General features: G+C 36.9%; 1 protein-coding gene across 6 annotated transcripts in view; it reads right to left on the minus strand.

Annotated features, from left to right (window-relative positions):
* Positions 1-25,757, minus strand: part of LOC106867183 (galectin-4) — a 61,409-nt gene that overhangs the window by 27,555 nt on the left and 8,097 nt on the right. For all 6 annotated transcript variants that reach the window (XM_014911982.3, XM_014911980.3, XM_089348736.1 and 3 more), the window contains exon 2: positions 6,348-6,553. In XM_014911982.3, the coding sequence (XP_014767468.2) occupies positions 6,348-6,553 (206 nt within the window). The remainder of the gene's footprint in view (positions 1-6,347; positions 6,554-25,757) is intronic.

The following is a 25,757-nucleotide window of genomic DNA, read 5'->3' on the forward strand; positions in this document are numbered from 1 at the left end:
AGATATAAATATATCAGATGTTATATACAGTTTAATGATAACAAATTCATATATATTTCTTCCAACTTAAACTATAAGATGTCCCTGTACATTGCTGTTCACAATGTGCTATCATTCTTCTCTTACAGTGCTCCTTTTCCATCTGGGCTTGCATTGTTTGACTAAATCATCATCTTATTATCTTGGGAAAGAGACAGATGTTTTCTAAATGGTCTCTTCCAATCTCATGGATACCACTAGACAGGTTGTGAGTGGAAAATTATATTTAATCCTTTGAAATCATGACCATAATGGATTGAGTATTCATTTTCGCTAATGAAAATTACTCTTAAAAGGCACAAGAGAGACAACTCTGAAAATATTTCTGTTGAGTAAAATTAAAAGAAGATATGCAAGGGAAACTAGTTTTGATTAAAGCTACTGAATTTTCTTATCATGGTTATAATTTCAATTGAAAATTATTTTTGGTTGATACATTGAATGCAGCATCTGCATGTAACTACAAGTTTGTGCAAAAATCATTTTCCAAAAATCATTTTTCGAGCGAGATCGTTGCCGGTGCCCCTGGACTGGCTCATGTGCGGGTGACACATGAAATCGTTCGAGCGGGATCATTGCCAGTGCCCCTCGACTGGCTCATGTGCGGGCGACACATGATATCTTTCGAGCGACTTCGTTGCCAGTGCCCCTGGACTGGCCCTTGTGCAGGTGACACATGAAATGTTTCGAGCGGCATCGCTGCCAGTGCCCCTGGACTGGCTCATGTGTGGGCGACACATGAAATCTTTCAAGCGGGATCGTTGCCAGTGCCCCTGGACTGGCTCATGTGCGGGCGACACGTGATATCTTTCGAGCGAGACCGTTGCCAGTGCCCCTGGACTGGCTCTTGTGCGGGTGACACATGAAATGTTTCGAGCGGGATCGTTGCCAGTGCCCATGGACTGGCTCATGTGCGGGAGACACATGAAATCTTTCAAGCGAAATCGTTGCCGGTGGCCCTGGGCCGGCTGGCGGGTGACAGCGAGATCGTTGCCGGTGCCCCTGGGCCGGCTGGCGGGTGACAGCGAGATCGTTGCCGGTGCCCCTGGGCCGGCTGGCGGGTGACAGCGAGATCGTTGCCGGTGCCCCTGGGCCGGCTGGCGGGTGACAGCGAGATCGTTGCCGGTGCCCCTGGGCCGGCTGTTGTGCGGGTGACACATGAGGTTTTTCGAGCAGGATCGTTGCCGGTGCCCCTGGACTGGCTCATGTGCGGGCAACACATGAAATCCTTTAGGAAGGGCATCCAGCTGTAGAAACACTGCCAAATCAGATTGGAGCCTGGTGTAGCCATCTGGTTTCACCAGTCCTCAGTCAAATCGTCCAACCCATGCTAGCATGGAAAGCGGACGTTAAACGATGACGACAATACGTACAGACACACACACATATATATATATATTTATACCGCCTGACTGGCCTTTGTAGGGTTTTCGAGCGAGATCGTTGCCAGTGCCCCTGGACTGGCTCTTGTGTGGGTGGCACATAAAAGACACCATTTCGAGCGTGGCCATTTTCGTGCGGGTGACACGTAAAAGCACCCACTACACTCTCTGAGTGGTTGGCGTTAGGAAGGGCATCCAGCTGTAGAAACTCTGCCAAATTAGATTGGAGCCTGGTGTTGCCATCCGGTTTCACCAGTCCTCAGTCAAATCGTCCAACCCATACTAGCATGGAAGGCGGACGTTAAACGATGATGATGATGATGAATGTCAGTGTGTGTGTGCACATGCATGCATGAGTGCATGCATGTGCATGTATGCATGTGTGAATGTGTGTGTTTTGTGTTAAAAATAAGTGAGAGAAATCACTAGATGTTGAGTATATTTATTTGCAGATATCTATTAACAAATATTAATTTTTTTTTCTTATCCAACAAAGGACCACACATACACACAAGAGTTTAATAATTTTGGTTTGCAGTCAGAACATCTTGGATTTGATCCTACCATATGGCATGGTTTGCAATTCTTTTATTATAGCATCAGTTCAACCCAAACCTAGTGAGTAAAATTGGGGCGACTGAAATTATTTAGAAGTCTGCAGCTATAATTTAATGTTGCATTTATTCACATTAATTCTATTTGAAAATTAAATTAAGAGGAAGCATAAAATTGGAATACTAATGAGTAGAGTAATTCAGTCAATTGAAAAACTGGCTGCCAGGAAGATTATCATAAATCATCATCATCAAGATTGTTGTTTAATGTCTGCTTTCCATGCTGGCATGATTGGCCGGTTTGACTGAGGAGTGGCAAGCAAGGAAGCTGCACCAGGCTCAAATCTGATTTGGCAAGGTTTCTACAGCCGAATGCTCTTCCTAATGCCAACTACTCTGAGAGTGTAGTAGGTGCTTTTTATGTGCCATCGGCATGGGAGCCAGTCAGGCAGCACTGGCATTGACCACACTCAAATGGTGCTTTTTACATGCAACTGGCATAGAAGCCAAGTCTGGTGGCACTGGCATCGGTCATGCTCGAATGGTGCTTTTTATGTGCAACTAGTACGGACAAAATGGACTGAGTGGAACAAGAGGAGACATGTGGGATAAAGAGTTGTTGAAGAGGTCATAGGATGTGTGATGAAAGCACTTTGGCAAAGAAACAAAAATAAGCTGAAGTAAAAACCAAACAGAGTGTATGTGTTTAATTTAATTGGCAAAATATGACTATCCCCATGTATAATATACATATTTAGTCATAGGGATTCAGAGAATCAAACAGACCTTACATTAAGCTCTAGAGTTGATGTTTTCAATCACCATGGATCTATACCCTTCTATATATGGGTATGCACACATGTATATATGTGTTTATATATGTTTGTATATGTATATTTTATAGGTGTGTTAATATTGATGTAACAACTATCATATAACTAACAAGATTATAAAACAACTGTAAATGTATGGAATAAACATCTACTCTCTCACATGACTTCTCTCATTTCTGATGTGTGTGTGTGTGTGTGTGTGTGTGTGCATATATATATATATATATATATATATACATACATACATACACACATACACACACACACACACTAGCATGTAAAGACAAAGTATTGGGATAATAATTAGGCCTGAGGAGTGCAATGAAAAGGTAAACAAAAAGATAGAAGAGGGGTAATTTAATGTGCAAAAAGAGTTGGTAGTTCTCGACTGAAAAGGATTATATATATATATATATATATATATATATATATATATATATATATATATATGTATATGTATGTGCATGTATATGTTTGTGTGTCTGTGTTTGTCCCCCCAACATCACTTGGTGTGTGCGGTTCGGCAAAAGAGACCGATAGAATAAGTACTAGGCTTACAAAGAATAAGTCCCGGGGTCGATTTGCTCGACTAAAGGCGGTGCTCCAGCATGGCCGCAGTCAAACGACTGAAACAAGCAAAAGAGTAAAGAGCTAGTAGATGTTTCTGCTATAAGATGCAGTGCACTCAGATCTGAGTGCTTGCGAATCACCCTATAGCTTCCTCAGTGCTTCTAACATGAAGTATAAGGTAATGAAGATCATTGCATAATTTCCTGTTCCTTTTACATTTAATTAAATTACATAGGGAAACGGATGTTGATGATGATGATGATCTTTATTTACTCTTGTTTGTTAAGATCATAAGTCAGTACTAAAACAATTGCGTCAGGATAAATTCATTTTAGTTAATTTAATGTTTTATTCCGTTTGATTTTATTGTCACCATTCTATAAAAAGTCTTGTTATAGATAAATGATCTGATCACTGATACTGTTTTCTTATGTCTTTACAAGGCTTCAATAATTACTACACAAACTATAAATTATAATACGTGTTAGTTTTTTTTTTCTTCTTGCAACACTCTTTGAATACCATGATCTCTATCATGTGAGAGAGCTACTTACTCTTAATCATCAGCAAGATTAATTACAGTATGTAAACTACTCCAAGTTTATGTCAAAGCTTGAATTCTTTACCATTTCATGCTGATACGATTGGTTTTAAGCCTGCTCAGTAAACTACTGTTTAGAAGCTATTTATAGGTTGCATTTAGCCTATAAAAATTGCATAATTTTCCAATCTTAAATGATCTGAAGATGTCAAATATTTAAATTTTTGAGTAAATCTGGATTTAACTCTAGTTCTTGCAAAGTCATGATGTTAAAGTATAATTATTCTGAGAATAGTCCTTGTTCTTAAAAGAAGCAGACCCAGGATACCTTCAACTAAATTTATTAACACCCATATCAGTATCTCAATGAATAATGACATCATCAACTCTACCAGCTTTAAGGGATGGGATTTATGCAGTTTAAGCCCCCAATAAAGATATAAGCAGTGTAAGCAAAATAGCAGCAACCAAAGATGGATTAAACATTGGTTGTAAACTGTTCAGTGGGACATTATTTCTAGTAAGTGATCAACACACATACACTAACATAAACCTTTAGGTGTTTAGTACTAGCCCTTTAAATATAAAGTAAGTGTGAAGCAAATACCCTAGATAGGGCTGAAACAATTTAACCAACCAGTACGTTGTTAAGAAATCTTCAGTTTGATAAATGTGATAAATTGCTTGTCATTTGACAAACTTCCACTTTGTTATTTGCTTGATGCAATCATTCAAAGAAAATGCCTGTCCTTAATCACAAATATTCCATAGGAAATAAATTACTTTACAAAAGACCATCCCCAAAATAAGATAATACTAAAGCAATACAATGGGAATGTCTGATAGATGTTGTAAATGATAACAGGGCTCACAGTAAACAAGACACAGGCAAGTTACTAGGCAATAGTTATAGGTGGGTGGTGCATTAAAAGGGTAAGAAATCACCTGTGTTTTGTAATTGTTGCTGTTCGTATCTATTTAGAATCTCATTGAGATTTTAAGACCATATCATGTTAAAGTGTATAAAATATGGGGATATGTTGCTATATATCAATATATGGACATGCTAAGTTCATACCAATTTGGTCATTATTGTCAATTGTTTGTCTCAATATATTTTTGTTAGTAGCATATTTGATGGACAATTAGTGCCATAGTTAAGACAGTTAACTAATTTAAAGACTCATATATACAGCCTAGACATATTAAGCAAGGGCATATGCATCTAAATTTAAGAACCTATCAGTCACATTATGAAAGGTTGCTAGGATAGTTTAAAATCAAGTGATTCCATGGAATTAGCTTTAAATAAAAAGCTGCATAGACAACAGTACATTTGTTACAAGTAGGTGTCTTGACAAACATAACACTTATTATGTTATATTTGATTAAGTTATATTAGATTAACATAAGTAAATATTTGATGTGTCATGCATAGATCTCTGAGAATGAAAATCATGAAGAAAAATTTCAATTAAATCACGAAATATTTCTCCTCTTCATACTTCTTTCATACTAATTTGATTTTTACTGATACAGAGTACCATGTTCTTTCATGTTGTAATTATGTCTTGCATCAGGTTTTGATAACGTTCACTGTAGAAGTCAGTGAAAGAAATTATGTATTCATCATCATCATCGTCGCTTAACGTCTGCTTTCCATGCAGGCATGGGTCGGACGGTTTGACTGAGGACTGGTGAGCCAGAGGCTGCACCAGGCTCCAATCTGATCTGGCAAAGTTTCTACAGCTAGATGCCCTTCCTAACACCAACCACTCTGAGAGTGTAGTTGGTGCTTTTACATGACACTGGCCAGTGAGGCAGTTCTGGCAACAACCATGCTCAAATGTTGTTTTTCACGTGCCACCAGCACATGTGCCAGTAAGGTGTATTTAATATAATTTGTTTTAGCAACTGAATTTTCTTAAAAATTTTTTTATTTTTATTTAAACTTGAATCACACAATGTGATTGATTCACAGTAAAGATGGGACCTCATTATGTAAATTGGTTCACCATTAAGATCTGACCTCATCATGTAAACCAGTCAACTTATCATGTGATTTCATTAACATGAACCTGTCCACTAAGATGAGATCTTATGATGTGTATTGGTCTAATATTTGATATGAATTATTTCACAATACAGATGAGCTGATATGAAGATCTGAGGCTGCATCAACTCCTACCACTATACTCTTGGTTTCCATGAAGCTGAATCATGCAACTATAAATAGTTTCATTTTGGATGACAAACAAGTTTTAATTAAAAAAAAAATTTTGGTTACTGTACCAGAAGGCTGAGATCTTTATAAAGAAATTCACTTGCCTGTTCAGCCTTTTAGGTGTGTAAGTGGTGTGTGTACATCTGTTAGTACACACACCACTAAATTATGTTAGTAGTGAACTTGTTAAAATTTGATACTTACAAAGTCAGTGTGACTGTAAGACATGGCTGGTTCTGGATTTGATTCTGGTTTCGATTCTGGTTTCGATTCTGGTTTCGATTCTGGTTTCGATTCTGGTTTCGATTCTGGTTTCGATTCTGGTTTCGATTCTGGTTTCGATTCTGGTTCTGATTCCGGTTCAGGCTCAGGTTTTTTAGGACCTTTTTTCTTGACAAAACCAAAATCAACTGAAAATATCAGAAAATTAATATAAAATTTATGACACATTTGAGACGAAAATTAGGAGAAATAGAAGAGATTTGGTGTAATTGCAGTCAGTGTTTTTGTTTCATTCTACTCAAATTCCTCAGAAGCTGACAGCATAAATAACAGTAATATGCTGTGTTCAATGCAATCAATGAGAAGTCTTCTCTTCGACATTTGTCCTTGCACCTGAATATAATTTTATTACTGACTGAACAGTTTGTATATCATCTAAATCAATAATAATTTTAAATTTTGGTATAAATCCAGTAATTTTGGGGGAGGGATGAGTCAGTTACATCAGCCCCAGTACTCAACTGGCACTTATTTTATCAATCTTGAAAGGATGAAAGGCAAGGTCGACCCTGGCAGAATTTTTAATTGTAATAATAATAGTAATAATAATGAGAATAATAATCCTTTCTACAAAACCTAAAATTTTTAAGGCAGGGACTAGTCAATTACATTGATCCCAGTACTCAACTGGTATTTATTTTATCAACCCTGAAAGATGAATGAAAGTTGACCTTTGAGATCAGAATATAAAGACAGATGAAATGTCTTTAAGCATTTTGTCGAGCATGCCAACAATTCTGCCAGCAAATAATAATAATAATAATGATAATGATGACGATGATGATGATGATGATGAGCTTATTGTATATAATACTCAGATGCACAACTTGTCAGAAAAAGGATGAAAGAGGGACCAGAAAGCAGCAATAAGTCTATCAAAAAGTCAAGTAAAGAAAGACAGCAAAAGCTAGAAGTGTATGCATGGTACACAAAATAAAACATAAAATGACTGAAAAGATAACAGTTGAAGAGCCATAAAAGAGTAAATGTGCTTTGGTATTTGGTTAAAAGATCATTAAAATAAGAACTAGACTGAAATAAGTACAGGAGTTGATATGATTGATAAACATTTTAGAAGACTGTACTATGCTATGACTACAGTCTAATGAATGAAACCACAAAAATATAACATATATACATTACAGTATAAATTCACTAGACTGTTCTTACAGTGTTAGAGAGTAAATTTTTACTTAAGTTTTGAACCATGTTAATTTAAAATTATGTTGATTGATTTAATATTTCTAAGCTAGCATGAAAGAGAGTGGGTTTTTTTTTGTATATTTGCATTCTGTTGGAAGAATTGTGGAGATAAATGTCCTTTCTCGCAATCACTGAGCCAATCAAGAATTAGCAATATGAGCTGTGCTAATCAGTAACACCATGATGATGTGGTTGCTTGAAGAAATAAAAATAGCAGCTAAATTTCAACTCACACCTACTGTCTTAATGGAGAAACCCACTGAATCAGGAAGTCCTAGAAAAATGGTGTCTGGGATGGCCTCAGCTGGAATGTCTTTTAATTGTCTTTCATCAGAACTGATTTTGAAAAATAATTAAGAACAGGTGCTTTGATAATTAAGGTAGGTAAGTCACACAGAACTTGAACTCTGTAACAACATATCAGTGCTGTTTGAACTGTTGTCCAGCTCCTTTGATAGTAAATTTTACATTGCATGTGTGCAGGTATGCACATGCAAGCACACATCGTGTCAAAATTAAGATAATCATGGGAAATCTGTCATTAAAAGATGATTACTATAAAGTAGCCCAGTCATAATTATTCACATACAACCTTCTGGATGGTCACTTGAAACTTTAAGCAGCTTAGAAATAGCATTCAAATGTCCCTCATATTATAATCTACTGCCTTAAAGAAGGATACATTGGATAATAGATATATTAAAAGGCCATAGCTGGAGTGCAATCAAAGCTGACTTGGAATGAGCAGTCACTCTTTCAGATTGCATCTGATTCCTTCCTCTATATCTCACAGTGTCAAGGACATATGCTTAGAATATGTACTCATAACTTCCACCTTAATTTTCTCTCTGTGTCTTATATTTCCTACATAATTTATAAAAATAGCAATCTGTTGCTTAAACATATGGCAGTTATTTTATGAAATCATCTCTGAAATTAACTCATTTTCAGCACTGACATAAGGTAGCAAATATCAAAAGAACTGACAGTCCTCCCCTGCTTTGTCAGCTGCTTCCTCATTGTTCACTTAAGAAAATACAGAATAAAGTAACTTCAAAATTTAAATGCCCTGTTATTAACTGTCTAAATGCATGAAATGAGTAACCAAGGTTATATATTTTTCAGCTTTATCTTTAGATCTGAAACACTTTTCAATATATGCATATTCATTATGCTTCAGTCTCTGGCCATCATCAAGATTTGAAATCAAAGTTCAAATTGATGGCAAAACGTCTGTAGAACTTTTGAAGAAAAGACCTTTGGGTCTGTTGTCTGATACTATGCTTGCTCAGCTATTTTGACCATTATTGGCCAATGATTAACTTTATCACTCTTTGAATCTGATTGTGAAACCCCTTAAAGATGATCAGTATTCAAAGTAACTTCATCCAAAATAAGACCATCATAATGGCTGATAAAGACTTACTGATTCTCTACAAACTCTGGCCTACAAGTGTTATGTCTCCTCATTCTGTCTATTTTATCACTTTCACTACTACACTCTTTGCTCTGCTGAGCTGGCTAGTTACATACCATATCTATCTAAGTTAATTTGCCATACTGGTCTCTTTTTTAGCCTTCATACTCATCTCCCTCAGATGCCACAAACCATTATACTCCCTCCTCAGAATGCCAGTTCCCTGGGATTATCTCTCTGGGATTACGTTTTTTACTGTAGAAATTGACTCAGAGATGTTCACATTGAACACCTTTAAAAATAATTTGACCAGTGACTTATGAAGGACATAGGTTCTGTCCTGCATTAGATTAGTAGCAGAGAACATATGCTCAACATGGGTACTCCCTTGCATCCTGTTTAAATCATAAGTAAATCATAAGACAATAGCAAACACATCAAATAAATAATCATATAGGTATAGACAAAATAGTTGAGTGTTAAGGTACTGGGCTATCAGCTAATATGTTTTAGGCTTAAATAGATTGTAGTGCTTCCTTGTATATTTGAATAGTACAGGTAATTGTACATGTGCTGTTTCATTTATCAGGAAAAAGTATTATATTTTGCCAGATGCAGCCCAATATAAATATTTTTCAGGATGAGGTGCCAATTTAAAATGTCATGAAAACAGTTGAGGACATGACATTCTGAATATATTTTGATAATGGAGACATATTTTGCAGAACCAGTTTAAGAAATAATAACGTATAAACTTAATGATGCTAATATTGCTGTTCTATATTTAAGAGGTGAGGAATTATGTACATTTACATTTGATGGATATTTGTCCTCATCTTGTTTGTTGTTAACACAACGTTTTGGCTGATAAACCCTCCAGCCTTCATCAAGTGTCTTGGAGAAATTTTGAACCTGGGTTCTCATTCCCAAGGTATTTTTTGATGTTATTATTATTATTATCATTATTATTATTATTATTCAGGTCACTGCCTGGAATTGAACTTGGAATCTTGGAGTTAGTAGCCCACGCTCTTAACCACTACGCCACGGGCATATAGCATAGTGGTTAAGAGCATGGGCTATTAACCCCAAGATTCCAAGTTCGATTCCAGGCAGTGATCTGAATAATAACAATAATAATAATAATAATAATAATAATAACATCGAAAAATACCTTAGGAATGAGATCCCAGGTTCGAAATTTCCCCAAGACACCTGATGAAGGCTGGAGTGTTTATCAGCCGAAACATTGTGTTAACAGCAAACAAGATGAGGACAAATATCTGTCAAATGTAAATAATGCCAATATTACTAATATTAATGAGTTATGGAATATAAGAAATAGTAGAGTACTAAATTAAATGCCTTACAGTTTAAACCCCACAACACTTTATCGTCTTTCTTGAGTGTCAATAAAGGGACAGTACAGATATGCATTAGAGCTGGATAAAACCTCCAAATTTGTAGCCTTGTTCTAATGATAGAAATCAGTATTAATCCTTTTGATAGTTTTGTACCACAGAACTAGAGGTTGTTTCAGGTAGCTTACTGTTTTTATAGTGTTTATATTTCAATTAAATTGCATCATAATTGTATGTATGAAATTTTAGTTATGTTTCAAATGGCAACTTAATAATGGAGTAGTTTGTCGTTTTATTAAAACCTTTGAAATTCTTGATTTTTCAAAATTCATGGAAACACATAATTCTGATGAAAAATGGACCTGAAAGAGTTAAGCTAAAGTATAGCAAAAGCTTAAACTGTTCTAACACAGGACAATCTTTTGATGGCAGAATCATCACCGCCATCAGATATCATCTGTTCTAAGCAGGTTGAATATCATGGGTTACTATCCTGATCTTTCTTTTGTTGTCCTTATACATTTATAATATTTAACCTCTGTTCAATTTTTGATATTATCTATCTATGTAATTCCCTTTCTTTCTTCCCATTTATTTTGCTTTCTCTCGTAATATTTGGAGACCATTTTTTACTCAAATGTGTCCAACAAAATGTCTTTAGTTTTTGCCATTTTTAGTGCTTCATCATGAATTTTGTGCCTGGTCTATGATAGCAAGTTTCTTTATGCTAACATCTCAACATCTCAAAGCCATGCAACTTGTTTGATAATTAATGTCTGTTTCAACAACATGTTACAAAGTGGGACACATAACGTTTCAATAATTTTCTTCTGGTTTTGGTGTTAATGTCTCTTGATGTTAGTATATTTGATATTTAGTAGAATAACAGACTGAATAGTTTGGTAACTTGTTTATCTTAAGTAGGTGACACACCTAACCTACCAAGCTGTGAGACTGATAAAGGCAGTGACACAGCTTGATTAGTTCCTTACCAGTGAGAAATGAAGAGATTAATCTTCTTCAACAAGTCTGAAGTTCATTTACTAAATAAAGTATTTCAAGAACATGCTTATAAATGACTATCTAGGCTATATTTAGACATATTGAAGATGGGTGATTAAGAAAATATAACATTCTTTCAAATACCATGGTTTAAGAAAAAAAGAAAAAACATTGCGAGTGTATATGTTTTGATTAGCGACACAGAGCAAAACTCAAAATTTGGTTGGTCAGATTCTTAAGCTGAATGATTTTCTTTGACTAGACTCAAAGCCATGAAGGGCAAAGTTGACAGCAGCAGAATTTAAACCATAAAACCAGATGGATGAAACACTGTATTAGCTTTATGTTTTTTTTTTTAAGTGACTTATCCAAAAAGGACAAGGGACATCCATGATCTTTGCAGGATGAAACATTTACTATTTTACTTGTTTTAATTCTTGGGTTTGTGGCCATGCTACAACACTTGTCTGTCCACAAAACTCATTTAAAAATGTTTATCATAAGAATAAATTAACTTAGATCCTTCTTTAGAAAGAAAAACTGTAAAACATATAAAACAATAATAAATAATGAAATTGATAGATCTATTGAATTAGAAAAGACTTTATTGAAGGTGATTCTTTAAGAGAAGCCAGTATAATTAGCCAACTACATCAGTAGCAATATAGTATTGTTAATTAAAAATAATACTGTTTCACCATTACTTTGTAAGTAATATTAAAACATGTCAGACCAGTCTAGAATGTTCTTTCAAAATTCAAATTTCAATCTCCCCTCCCCATTATTATTAAGTTATTCTTTCTTTCTTTCTATCAAATACTTAATTTTAAAATGAATCTGAGCCAAAAGTTAATTTGACTGAAAGATAATTCGGTGAAAGTATTTAGTCTACATTCTGTGTAGGTATCTTATATCAGTCAAGACTCCACTCCCAGCCAAGTAAACAAATAAAGGTCAAACAATCTAGTTATCCAAAAAAGAAATCGCTGACTTAACTCAGATTTACTTTCTACTTGAACAATACTATGCAAAATTTTAACAACCTGACTTTTCCTACTGTTGGGGTTTAACCTAAATGTGAAATTGAGTATCTTCTCAGGAATGTAACTCAGTTACACTGGTGGTATTTGGTAACAAAAAAAAAATGAAAAACCAAAACAAAAGGGGGATATAGAAGGAAGGAGATTGATAATATAAGGAGAAAGAGAGGTCATCTTACACAAAAATGTTCTCTTTTCTGCACTGCAGATATTTGTGACTACACAAATTTTGTCGATACAGTTCTATAAACAGCCTAACCAACACACATAGGAATAATTATTGATTTGGTCAGTGAAGTCTTGGTAAATTTCATTCAGCTTAGTTATGTCAAGATTGCACCATCAGCTGTTTAATGTAGGCAATTTTCCAAAATAAAGTTGAACTGCAGTATTTTGAGCAATGCAGCTGATAATTACATCAATACAAGAATCTTGATGTTATATTTAAAGGAGGGGTAATGAGAGGGAAAACAAAGAGGAATGAAATGGATTAATACATATATTTAATTTTTTAACCTAGATGCAAGACTACAAATGTTTTAGGTGAGGGGATTGGCATTTACTTTGGTGGGATTTGAACATACATTATAAAGGAGCCTAACACTGAATAGCATTTTGCCTAAGTCTTCACCAATTCTGCTAATCTACTTCCAATGCTGTACTCTATTGATTTTTCATACTTTCTAACACCTGAGGCTAAAAATATCATAGAAAATTACAATTCTCAGTACTTAACTGCAATTGGGAAAGATAAAAAGACATGTTTTTAAAGGAATTTGAAACCAGTATGTAAAGACATGAAGCTGTAAAGCACTACTGTTAGAATAAGGGATAATTGTTCAGGGTCGATAAATAAAGTACTTTGTTACATACTAGAGTTGATTTAATTATATAAGCTCGACACCAAAGTTTGTGAACTTGTGCTTGCATCAAAATGTTTTTACAAACGAAAGGTAGTAAGATCTTATTCCTCTAATTTGCCAGTATTAGTAGCTTATTGGATAAACACGCTAGTACACGTGTAAAGAAATACTGGGAAACAGTTATAATAACTGTCATGGCATTTTCTAAGCCCTGCTGAGAGTTGTAGGTGTTTGACACCAGAATAGCCTTGATTAACCAGTTATGCTGAAAGCATTTCATCTATGATCATTCCGTCTTTCTGTAAGAACTACATGTCTTACGAGTTGTCAGCGCTGGATTAATAATCAAGCAAAATAAGCTAGTGTTTAGGGTACCAAGGGAAAGGGAAGGGGTACCACAGAAATGATAAAGGTTTACGGCACAGAAGAATTCACTTGCTAAATGAGGTTTCGAAGTGGTTTTAATGATCGGAGATGTAATTTCGAAGTGGTTTTAATGATCGGAGATGTAATTTCGAAGTGATTATAGTGTCATAGTGAAGATCTGATCAAAGCAATTAAAGAAAGTAAGAGAAAACTTTTCATATATAAAAAAGTGGAAGTATATAAAAATAAACACTAATTTCTATCTTATTGTTAGCTTTGTTTCATTTTGAAAAATAAAAGTTTATTTTATGGTTTATTATTGTTTATGTTTTGAATTCCATATACATTGGGACACCAGAATTTTTTACGTGCTTAGAGTCTCAATCAGGCTTCGAGTGTCGTTCATGCTTTAAAATAATGTTGGCGCTTCTTGTCTAATGTAATTTCAATTGACATCTAAAATGTTTTCTAGGAAAATTAGATCAACTCATTACTTGACTGGAACTTTATTATATCGAAGAAGGAAAAGCAAAGTTGACCTTGGTGGTATTAGAAATGTAAAGGTTAGTAGCTAAATACGCATGCATTTTGACCAACAACTCTAACAATTCTACCTTTCTGGGATCAGTTCCTGCTAAAGTGTCTGGATTATTTTTTTACTGAAGAGGGAGGAGAGAGAGAGAGAGAGAGAGAGAGAGAGAGAGAGAGAGAGAGAGAAAGAGAGAGAGAGAGAAAAAGAGAGAGTGTGTGGTGACAACGTCTACAACCTTTGCCCTCTTTCTCAGATTAGTGAGGTTGGTGTAGTTGAAAGCAATGACCCAATTGTTGCTGCAGTCTCAGGTGCTGTATATAGTCAGGCAAAAGCTTTTCTTTTCTACTCTAAGCACAAGGCCCGAAATTTAGGGTGAGGGGGCCAGTCGATTAGGTCGACTTCAGTATGCAACTGGTACTTAATTCATCGACCCCGAAAGGATGAAAGGCAAAGTCGACATCGGCGGAATTTAAATTCAGAATGTAAAGACAGACAAAATACTGCTCAGCATTTCGCCCGGCGTGCTAACGTTTCTGCCAGCTCGCCGCCTTCCAAACAAAAAACTTTTACATTCACTGTAAGCCATGTAAAGTATATGACATAAATGTTGATATGTGACATCGTTGATCTTATGTAAAACGTGGGTACACTAGTCAACGAGGAATTTGGACGTAGTCCTTTGATATGTTAAAAAAAAGAAAATATAAAGATAAACAGATCGTTCTCAAATTGCAACCCAACCGTATGAAATGTCGTTGGATAAAAATTTCATTTAACTCGGATATACCAGCAACACATCCTGTATCACATTTACTTCTGGCTCGAAAATCGTGGATGGGTGAATCACTGGGGCTAATCGTTGCACGATATTCAGAACTCGTAAACACAAAACTTTGAACTGCTTGTCAGTTATCGAGTCCAGTCGACTTCTATTGTGAAAATACGGTTTAACACGATACTTTTACTGATTAAAGTTACTGTAGTAAATTAACTATAGAATACCAATTACGTTATAACTAATTGTTTATGTGTTTAATAACAGAAACCGTCGTCTGTCGTTAAGAAGATCTTTTTCTAACTTTGTAGCCCCCTATCTGCCATCAATGTAGCAAGTGAACTCTAATTAGCACTGCTGCTAATAAAGCTATCACATTTGCTACCATCTCACTTTGAACACTTGAAACAAAAGTCCTGTCTAGCTTATTTTCTTGACTCCTACCTCTGCGTGCAAAATGTTGCCGAGTCTGCGAACTTCGCTGATCACTTCAGCTACCGAGGTGGCTGGTTCTGACGATGTTTCATCTGTCAACTGCTCTGTGTACTCCAAAACTGGTTCTTATCCCCACCAAATTCTTCAAATGTAACTTCTGTACAGGTACGTACCGCCAGCTTATGGAAACACACGACAGCGTGTACCCTTAAAAGAGGAAACTTCTCTTACGACACCAAACAAAAACTTGTTATCTAATATGTCAAATGTTATGGAAACAGTCGCGGACAACTACTTATTTGCAGGGCCTAGAAGAGGTGGGGGTCAAGAGGTACATTGTTTCAGCCTCATCTGCTTTGATAATCGGCGGTAGCTTGGTTAGCGAATCTTTGCGACGGTCGACAATCGACGGCAAGATGAGCTGCTACGGATCACACTATCCCAAAGTGTGTATGCAGGTAGTCGGGGATCACATGTGAACTTGTTTTCCGACTGAACTTTACATCTCAACAACGAGTGACGATTATTGCTATGGCGGTCGCGCTCTCCGATGCGCTTGCTCATCCAGTAGGGTATTTGTCAAATTTGTAAGCTAGAAATTTGGGCCGCAGACTGAAGCATTACAGTACTTTGTCTGCTGGAACGTTAGGGCCGACTGTCGGATGTGGTCAACATTCGTGAGGAACATGGTGAACTCGTTGCACGGAGTCAGCTCAGCCTACCCCGGGCGAATGCACATTCTAGATCAATTCCTAAAAGATCAGCTCGAAGGGTTTGGTGCGGCCTGGATAGTAACATTGAGTAAGAGCAACGAGGAAAAGAATCGAATAGGATGGATGGATGAATGGAAAGGTTATGTAGTTAGGTAACTCAAAAGAACAGAACCGTGTTTAGAATCTTCTGAGAAGGAGAGAGAAACGCAGTATACAGCAAGGTCGAGTAATAATGAATTAAATCAACCGCCAAACACAATACATTAGTATTTGATTTATCAAGTACTCATAAGACCACAGTAAAAATGAAATCAACCCCGGATGGATATGAACTCGAAACTGAGAAGGACTGAACTAAATAATACGTGGAAAAGATACAAGTACATACAGTTTGAGGAAGAGGACGCCGTTAACTTGATAGTACTGTAATACTTCGACCGTGCGAACCAAAGGAGATGGCGACGTAGACGGGAAAAGGCTCCTTTTTACCATGTTGCACGGTCCAACACAAAATACAAGATTATATATAAGATAATAGGCTCGTCGTAAGAGTGCCAGTAAAAGAACTTAGGGCAAACCCAACCGTTAGATATATAATGAGAATACGTTTATTTACAAAGTGAAACTGTTTGTGTCTGTGACATAAAATTAAGACAGTAGATAATTCAGGCCTTCGTGTACAAGAGAATGTATACAACAATGTGAAGTGACGGACAGTCGTATAAACAATAGTGTGTGTACAATATGTGAGAGTACAAGTGTGCGTGTGAATCAGAGGAAACACAGAACATAGAAAGAGTGTCTGTAACATAGACTGTAAAAAGTCTTAAAACACTGCGATAGAGAAATACCAGTTCGTATAAGAGCTACACAAGGAGATAGAATGTTCATACACATGTGTGTTGAGCGTCGGATGCGGTGATCTGTTATCTGGTGCGGAATATTCTCGCTGGTTAGTTCTGACTGTTGTTCGTGAGTGGAAACTCCACTCATATAGCATCGAGATAAAACCGCGCTTGTTGATGTTGGTGTTGCTGGCGACGACAATGGTAGACAGTACATTGGTGGTGAAGACGTCGGCGCTGGAACTGGCTGTAGCTGTGTTCTGTATATGTGTGGTCAACGACCAGACCTGTGAGAGATCTGAAATCGAAGACGATTGCCGTCGTTGGATTGGCCTTATTTATAGGTGAAAAAGGGCTCACCGGAAACCCAGTAAAACTCTATCACGTGACTTTATCCCAAAGCCACGATTGGATGAATGCTCCCTTAGTAAGCAGAACATGGGGACAATTGCCGCGCAAAATAAGAACCAATCAGGATGTTGGACAGAAGGGTCCAAGGTAGCCGAAGGCTAGATGTTAGCAGCTTCGTTATCATTTATGATTGAATGCCCGAGAGAGAGGTTTCACTACAGTACTTATTTTTTTATCAATCCTAGAAGTATGAAATACAAAATCACCCACGGTGAGATTTGAACGCAGAACGTAATTTCTCACATAGGCACAAGGCCGCAAACTTAAGAGAACAGTCGATTATATCGATTCTATACTTTATTCTATTGACTCCAGAAGGTTAAGAAGCAAAGTCGATGCCAATGGGACTTGAAATCAGAATATTAAAGGACATTACCACTGCAAGATATTTGTTCATCTCTCTAGTGATTCTACCAACCCCACTGCCTTAGAATGCGTGAAGACTGCAATAAATTTATTCACGCTAAAGGTGTAGCAAGCAGTGGTGGCTCGTAGATAAAATTAGTGGGGATGCTGCTTCAGAAAATTTTTAGCCATTGTATTAATACGGTGTAAAAGGAAACAAACATATAAAAAGAAACGTTATACATAAACTTGATCGGTTCGCGATTTAGCCACTGCTGGGTAGTGTGTTTAATTTGTTCACTGAACACCGTCGCAAATTCCCCCTTGTTTTTCAAAAATCCCCACTAAACCACAAAATAAGGGGGCGGGGTGGTGGAAATGCGCCCTATTTTTCAAATCCTGGCAGCAACACTGAATCTTGAAGCAAGATAATTCTACACTTTATCATATTCAAGAATATAAACACGTTTTTAAGCACAAAACATGCAGAGTCAAAAAGAAACACTACATTTCAACCAGCACTGTCGTTCACGCAGTGCTCTCTCTCACCCCCACTAATATGAAGCTTCCTATCTCGGATATGTGAACATGCGCACAACAGCCAAACATCGCCTCATTGGAACTGTAAAGCGCACAATTCTATACAAGGATTTTTTTTTCATAAACTAGCTACTGACATTAAGCTTAAGGATTATATAATGTACAAGTATAACGACAGAATGAAAGAAAAAAAAAGGAGTCATTATATTGAATGTAATCGATTATATCGAGTGGAAATAGTGAGTGCTGCAGTTCCACAGTTCCTATACACGAACCGCCACTGGTAGCAAGAGAGTTGTGAAGGTCAGTCACCGCTTTCGCCATGTGCAGTTCTGAAAGAGCTCAAATTTTTCTCTAGCTTTTCAGGTTTGATGAAAACCTTTATGTTACTAAGTTTGGCTCTATTACCCCCAGCTATATTCACAGCTGTAGATGAGTAATATATTGGTGTCAAATTTTAACACAAGTCGAGCAAATACGGGGGAAGGATAAATCGATTATATCGACCCCAGTGCTAAACTGGTACTGTTTTTAACGATCCAAAAGGACCAAACGCAAAGTGGGCCTTGGCAGAATTTGAAATCAGAACGTAAAGACGGACGAAATGTCACTAAGCATTTTCCCCGGCATGCTAACGATTCTGCCAGCTCGCCGCCTTATAAGATGCCTAAGCTATTAATAGAATAATTAATTCAATTGTAATTAAAGAGAGAAATTTTATTATAAAGGATATTGAAACAAGTACGTGCCATAGATCGTAAGATAGCATTGAATGTTCTTTCGAAATTTAATATTTTCTTCTCAATAGAAGGAAGGTGTGTGTGTGGGGGCGTTTGTGATTGTTGCGTGCCATTTTATTCATCCCCATTCATGATCACGTCTAGAAATAAAAGTAAATTCTGATTTCGATTTAAGACTGGTTTTACCAGTTGAAGCCAGATAAAGTTTCAGAAAATATTTTTAACATCCGCCATATTATATGTCACTGATGTAAATGTTTACGTACACGTGTGGCTACTATGCACGTCTCGATCACGGACTGGCGAGATAAATGCATATGGTGGTGCTCAACATTGAACAACAACTTCAAACTTCATTGGGACACCATAATACATACATTACACCCCCCCACGTGTGTGTGTGTGTTTATTTTTGGGTTATTCACAGAAATTTTAGAACAGCTAAAGGACTGGTTCAATTCTATTCTTTTCTCATTTTATATATATATATATATATATATATATATATATATATATATATATATATATATATATATATATATATATATATATATATATATATATATATATATATATATATATATATATATATATATATATATATATATGGCGCAAGAGTGGCTGTGTGGTAAGTAGCTTACTTACCAACCACATGGTTCCGAGTTCAGTCCCACTGTGTGGCACCTTGGGCAAGTGTCTTCTACTATAGCCTCGGGCCGACCAAACCCTTGTGAGTGGATTTGGTAGACGGAAACTAAAAGAAGCCCATCGTATATATGTATATATATGTGTGTGTATATGTTTGTGTGTCTGTGTTTGCCACCCGAACATCACTTGACAACTGATGGTGGTGTGTTTACGTCCCCGTAACTTAGCGGTTCGGCAAAAGAGACCGACAGAATAAGTACTAAGCTTCCAAAGAATAAGTCCAGGGGTCGATTTTCTCGACTAAAAGGCGGTGCTCCAGCATGGCCGCAGTGAAATGACTGAAACAAGTAAAAGAGAAAAGAGAGGAAACATATGTATGTATTCTTTTTATTTGTACTTGTTTCAGTCATTTGATTGCGGCCATGCTGGAGCACCGCCTTAAAAGTTGTTAGTCGAAGAAATCTTCCCTCAGGACTTATTCTTTGTAAGCCTAGTACTTATTCTATCGGTTTCTTTTGCTGAACCGCTAGTTACGGTGACATAAACACACCAGCATCGGTTGTCAAGCGATGGCGGGGTACAAACACAGATACATTCATATATATATATATATATATATATATATATATATGCACACACACACATACACACACGACGAGATTCTTCCAGTTTCAGTCTACCAAATCCACTCACAAGGTTTTGGTTGGCCCGAGGCTATAGTATAATACACTTGCTGAAGGTGCTACGCAGTGGGACTGAATCTGGAACTATGTGGCTAGTAAGCAAGCTTCTTGCCACACAGCCACGCCTGTATATATGTATACACACACTATATATATATAATAGTTGTCTCTTATAAAAACAAAAAGGTTTATAGGACTGCAAAAGAAGAGCGAAGATATATATATATATATATATATATATATATATACACACATACATAATACAGAATGGGACAAGAACACAAAATATCCAGATAAATGATACAAGGAAACACGGACAGATCATTCGGAGTTTTCTTTCTTCAGTCGAGATCCAGATTATCCTTGCAATTTCGGATGGTTATTCTCGATATTACTCGTACTTACATAGCAAGTGACTTGATCTGAGATCAATTTCTGCGTGGAAGATGTTTATAAGCCGTTCAAAAACACACAAAAACCGTTAGATTCACTTCAACATTTAAATTTAATTTGTCAAAATATTTTCGTCGGGATTTTGTCAGTGAACAGGTCGCAGTTTCAAAGCGACGAAAATATTTTGACAAATCAAAGTTAAATGTTGAAGTGAATCTAACGGTTTTTGTGTGTTTTTAAATGGCTTATGAACATCTTTCACACTACAATTGTTTATTCATAACCAAGAAAGAGAGAACAAATTTCAAGGGTCAGTGTTCATATTCACTCAATATATTTCAAAGCATCGGAATACTCCACAGCGTACGTAGGTGCATTCATATACACACGATATAATATTAAAATATATAAATACATAAATGTACTTGCGAGGTTGTATTTCCGCATTAAAATCAATGAGGATATCAAAATATGCGGATGATGAATGCGCAGCGGTAATCCAAATAGATGAGAAAGTTGGTATAAATGATTTTAAAGGAATCTTGAGCAGGTGCAAAATCTAACAGCCGTTTATATATATATAGCCATGTATATCTACATCTAAAAGGAAAAAAACACTATACATGTATAGAGAAACCTTGGAGTGTCCGTAGATCCTTAACTGAATTGGAACTTATGACTCACTGTTGGGAATTGTACCTTGCTGTTGTGTAACAATATGTCTCCCTTTGGCCGAGGTAGAAGCTATGAAATCATGTGTAGTATTCAAAAGATAGGATGAGATAAAAAGTAGGCTGAATTGGTATCTTACAAACCTGACCAGAAGCTCGTACCACAATACTTGGAGTGGGATAGCACAAGGGTAACGATGAGGATATTGAGTAACGATGAGGATACTCCAAGTATTGTGGTACGAGATTCTAGTGAGGATATTGGTGGTGGTAACGTTGTCCCTTGGCAGATTGTCACTTTGTTGTGCAATACGAGCAGGTGGTAAGTGCTGAGATATCTAAGAACGATAGGCAGTCGGGTGGGATCTATATGGATATAGAAGCCCTAATTATTCCTGAAATGCCATAACGCGATTCTAGATCTGTGCCCCATCGGAAGTGCCGAAAGAAAAGGAATGAAGATGCTGCAATGCAGAAAACCCAGCTGCTACATGTATGATACTAAGAGCCGCTTTAGGGATTTCTGCTCAAAGTTTATCGAAGGCAGAAGAGCAGCAGAGAAGGTCCCGTACCTTGTGCCAAGAGGTGACTAAGAAGATGAGGTCTAAGAAGCTGAGATCACTAACTCCTACCAGAAGGACCATTCAGTTCTCTTGTAACGATGAAGAGGAGAAAGATATTGGGGGCGGGGGTAGTAGAAACAAAAAGTAATAACAAAAATATCTCAAACGAAAAAACAGATTTAAACAGAAAACATGAAAAACAAAGAGAAGTTCACGCCTCCTTTGGGGACCCCCCAGGTCAAGAAGGCCGCCTTCTCTTTGGAAATCATAAAATTTACGATAATGAGAGCATCCAACAAAGAACTGGTGGACTCCTTGAAGGATATACAAGAATAAAACGTCTTTAAGAAAGTGTAAATTTTGCAAAGAAACGCGGGGAGGGTAGGAAAACACGGTATATATTACCGAGAAAAGCTGTATCAGCAGTCCTAGGTTATCCAATTCGCTCGAAAATAGAACATTACATGTACATGGGAAAGGGCCTCAGAGATGTGGGAGGCCTCCTATCCATATGTGAGTGGGTTGCACAATCGTTTTTCATCTTTTTTTAAATAATTCTTGAAATTATATCAGTGCTATTATATAATCTAATTATTTTACGTAACTTTAAAATTATATTGGGTAACAGCTCTGATTACTTGGTATTTTTATACATCTTCATATATATATTTTTTGTGACCTATTCTTCGTAAGTCTATTGCATTTATGAATAGGAGTCAGTGACAATTATTATTATTATTACTATTATTATTCGGCGAGCTGGCAGAATCGTTAGCGTACTGGACGAAAAGCTTACCGGTATTTCACCCGTTTCTACGTTTTGAGTTCAAATTCCATCAAGGTCGACTTTGCTTTTCATCCTTTCGGGGTCGATAAAATAAGTACTAGTTACTCACTAGGGTCGATGTAATCAACTTAGTTCCTCCCCCACCAAAATTTGAAATCATTATTATCATTATTAAGGTGGCGAGCTAGCAGAATCGTTAGCACGCCGGGCGAAATGCTTAGCAGTTCTGAGTTCAAATTCCTCCGAGGTCGACTTTGCCTTTCATCCTTTCGGGGTCGATAAATTAAGTACCAGTTGAACACTGGGGTCGATGTAATCGACACATCCCCTCCCTAAAATTGCTGCCGTTGTGGCAAAATTTGAAACCATTATTATTATTATTATTATTATTATTATTATGATGATGATGATGATGATGATGGCGTCGAGCTGGCAGAATCATTAGCGCGTTGGACGGAATGCTTAGCAGTATTATTCCCTCCCTATAAACTGCTGGCTTTATGCCAAAATATGAGATCATTATTATTATCAAGGTGGCGAGCTGGCAGAATCGTTACCGCGCCGGAAGAAATTCCCTGCGGTATAAAGATTACGCCCTCAATCCAAACCTCGTCGAGGTTAATTTTGAGAGCACCGAGCTGTTAGAATTATTACCACGTTGGACAAATTACTTATCGGCATTTTTTTATGATTTTAGATTCTGAGTTCAAACACTGCCAGGTCAATTTTGTCTTTCATCCTTTCGGGGGGTCGATAAAATAAAGTGCACGTCAAGTACTAGAGTCGATGGTTTCGACTAACCTTACCTCTTAAAAACCTCTAGCCTTGTACCAAAATTTGAAACAATTATCACCGTTAGCACGGGAAGGCAGCGAACTGGCAGAATGATTAACACGCCGAGGAAAATGCGTTGCGGCATTTCGTCCATCTTTACGTTCTGAGTTCAAATTACGCCGAGGGCAACTTTACCTTTCATCCTTTCAGGGTCGATGAAATAAGTACTAGTCAAGTACTATAGTCGGTGTAATCGTCTGGTCACCTTCCCTCAAATTTCAGGCCTTGTGCCCATTATTAGTGTAACTAGAGTGTGTGCCGCCCGGAGCGGTCCTTCCGTTTGCCGTTCCTATACCCCACAAAAAATACATATTGCCTACAGCATGATGAAAAGTGCCGCCCCTTTAAAAGTGTCACCCGGGACGGACCCCCCCCCCCCCACCTAAGCTACGCTAGTGCCTATAGTAGAAAAGATTATTAGCACGGGATTAATTACTACGGGATGTTTTGAAAATGATCTCTTCGTTCCTTACAAGCTTGTAGGATAAAAATAGCTTCTTTTCCGAAACTATTTTGAATTTGTATAAAATAGATTTGCATTTGTATAACATAATGGTTTTCAAACTGGAAACACTGAGTTGTGGGCAGTTCGGAATTTAAATGAAGTAAAAAAACTTCTTTTTCTCTATGTAATTTGTTTTCTTTTAAGGCGAGAAGGCTTTTTCACTCCCACCCACTTTCTTTTCATTGTCAAATAAATAAATGTAGGTGACAAACTGAAACAATAAAAAAATCTCATGAACTTCTCTGCTGTAATAAAGACACTAAGACTTGGCGTTTTATGTAGGTGGTATATTTTTTTAGCTTAAAACAATATCTGTCATCATTTATTCTTACTCATTTCAGTCACTGAACTGCGGCTATGCTGGGGTTTCCGCTTTGAAGGGATTTTAGTCGAATAAATCGACCCCAGTACTTATTTTTTCATAAAGCCTGGTACTTATTCTAACGGATCCTTTAAGCTGAACCTCTAAGTTACGGTGAGCGTAAACAAAACAACAACGGTTGACACGTGGTATTAGAGGCTGATACAAAAGACACACGCATACGCGATGAGCTTTTTTCAGTTCATGTCTACCAGATCCATTCAAGACCTTAGAGCTATAGTAGAAGACACTCACCCGAGGTGCCGCGCAGTGGAACTGAATCTGAAACCATGTGGTTAGGAAGTAAACGTCTTACTACAGACCCACGTATGCGCTTATTTGGAAAAATAAATTACATTTTTGACTATGAGCACTGTTAAAAGATGGAGTCGAGCACGTTGCCGGTTCAGATATCGATGAGATTTCAATTCTGGCGAAGGAATTGCGATATACTTCACTTTCTTGTTAATGTCTTTGAGAAAGATTCGAACAATATTTCTCATTAAACATTACTGCCAAATTAAGGCCTTTGTGTCCCGTGGGCAAGAACAAATGCTTTTATGATTGGTATATTTAATATGAATGTAAATGTTGCCTAATAGTGGTAAGCTGTCGGAAAACCGTGTCGGCATTGCGCATGTGAAACCCATTTAAGCTATTTAATTTCACTGACGCCTCGTGCATTTGATATGGTCTGATTTGGGGCTAAATAGAACAAGTGATAATTAATACAAAATAACAACATTGCAAGAACAAGAGATGCTGGCGAGTGAATTTGATGGCGCTTGATGAATAACTTGGAGAGAATGAAGGCAGAGTCAATCCCAGCATTCCATCGATTTTGTCATCCTGTGCCCTCTTTCTTCCCAATATAGTTTCTTACGTAGATACAGTGACAGAAATTTGGAGGGGAGAAGATTAGTCGACTACTGTAATCCCAGTACTTGGATGATATCAGGTCATCCCATAAGTTCTGTCCGATTTTACCTTTTCTTAAAATAGAATGAAATTTAATTGTATTTTAGAATGTCTAATGGAATTAAAAATTATTTTTATGCATTAAAATAATAGAATCAAAATTTCTTTGATTAAAATCCTTTCTAGCATGGAAGTATCCAAAGAGTATTTAAGGTACATAATGCTTTATGAGTACAAAAAAGGAAACTGCAGCTGAAGCGACTCGAAACATACACTCAGTTTATGGGAAATAATGCTTGAATGAAAGAACTTGCAGAAGATGGTTTGCAAAATTCAGAAGTGGAGATTTCAGCCTTGAAGATGAAGATCGAACAGGACGTC

The sequence above is a fragment of the Octopus bimaculoides genome, chromosome 3, assembly GCF_046866305.1.
Source record: "Octopus bimaculoides isolate indiv1 chromosome 3, ASM4686630v1, whole genome shotgun sequence".
In the NCBI taxonomy this organism is placed as follows: Eukaryota; Metazoa; Mollusca; class Cephalopoda; order Octopoda; family Octopodidae; genus Octopus; species Octopus bimaculoides.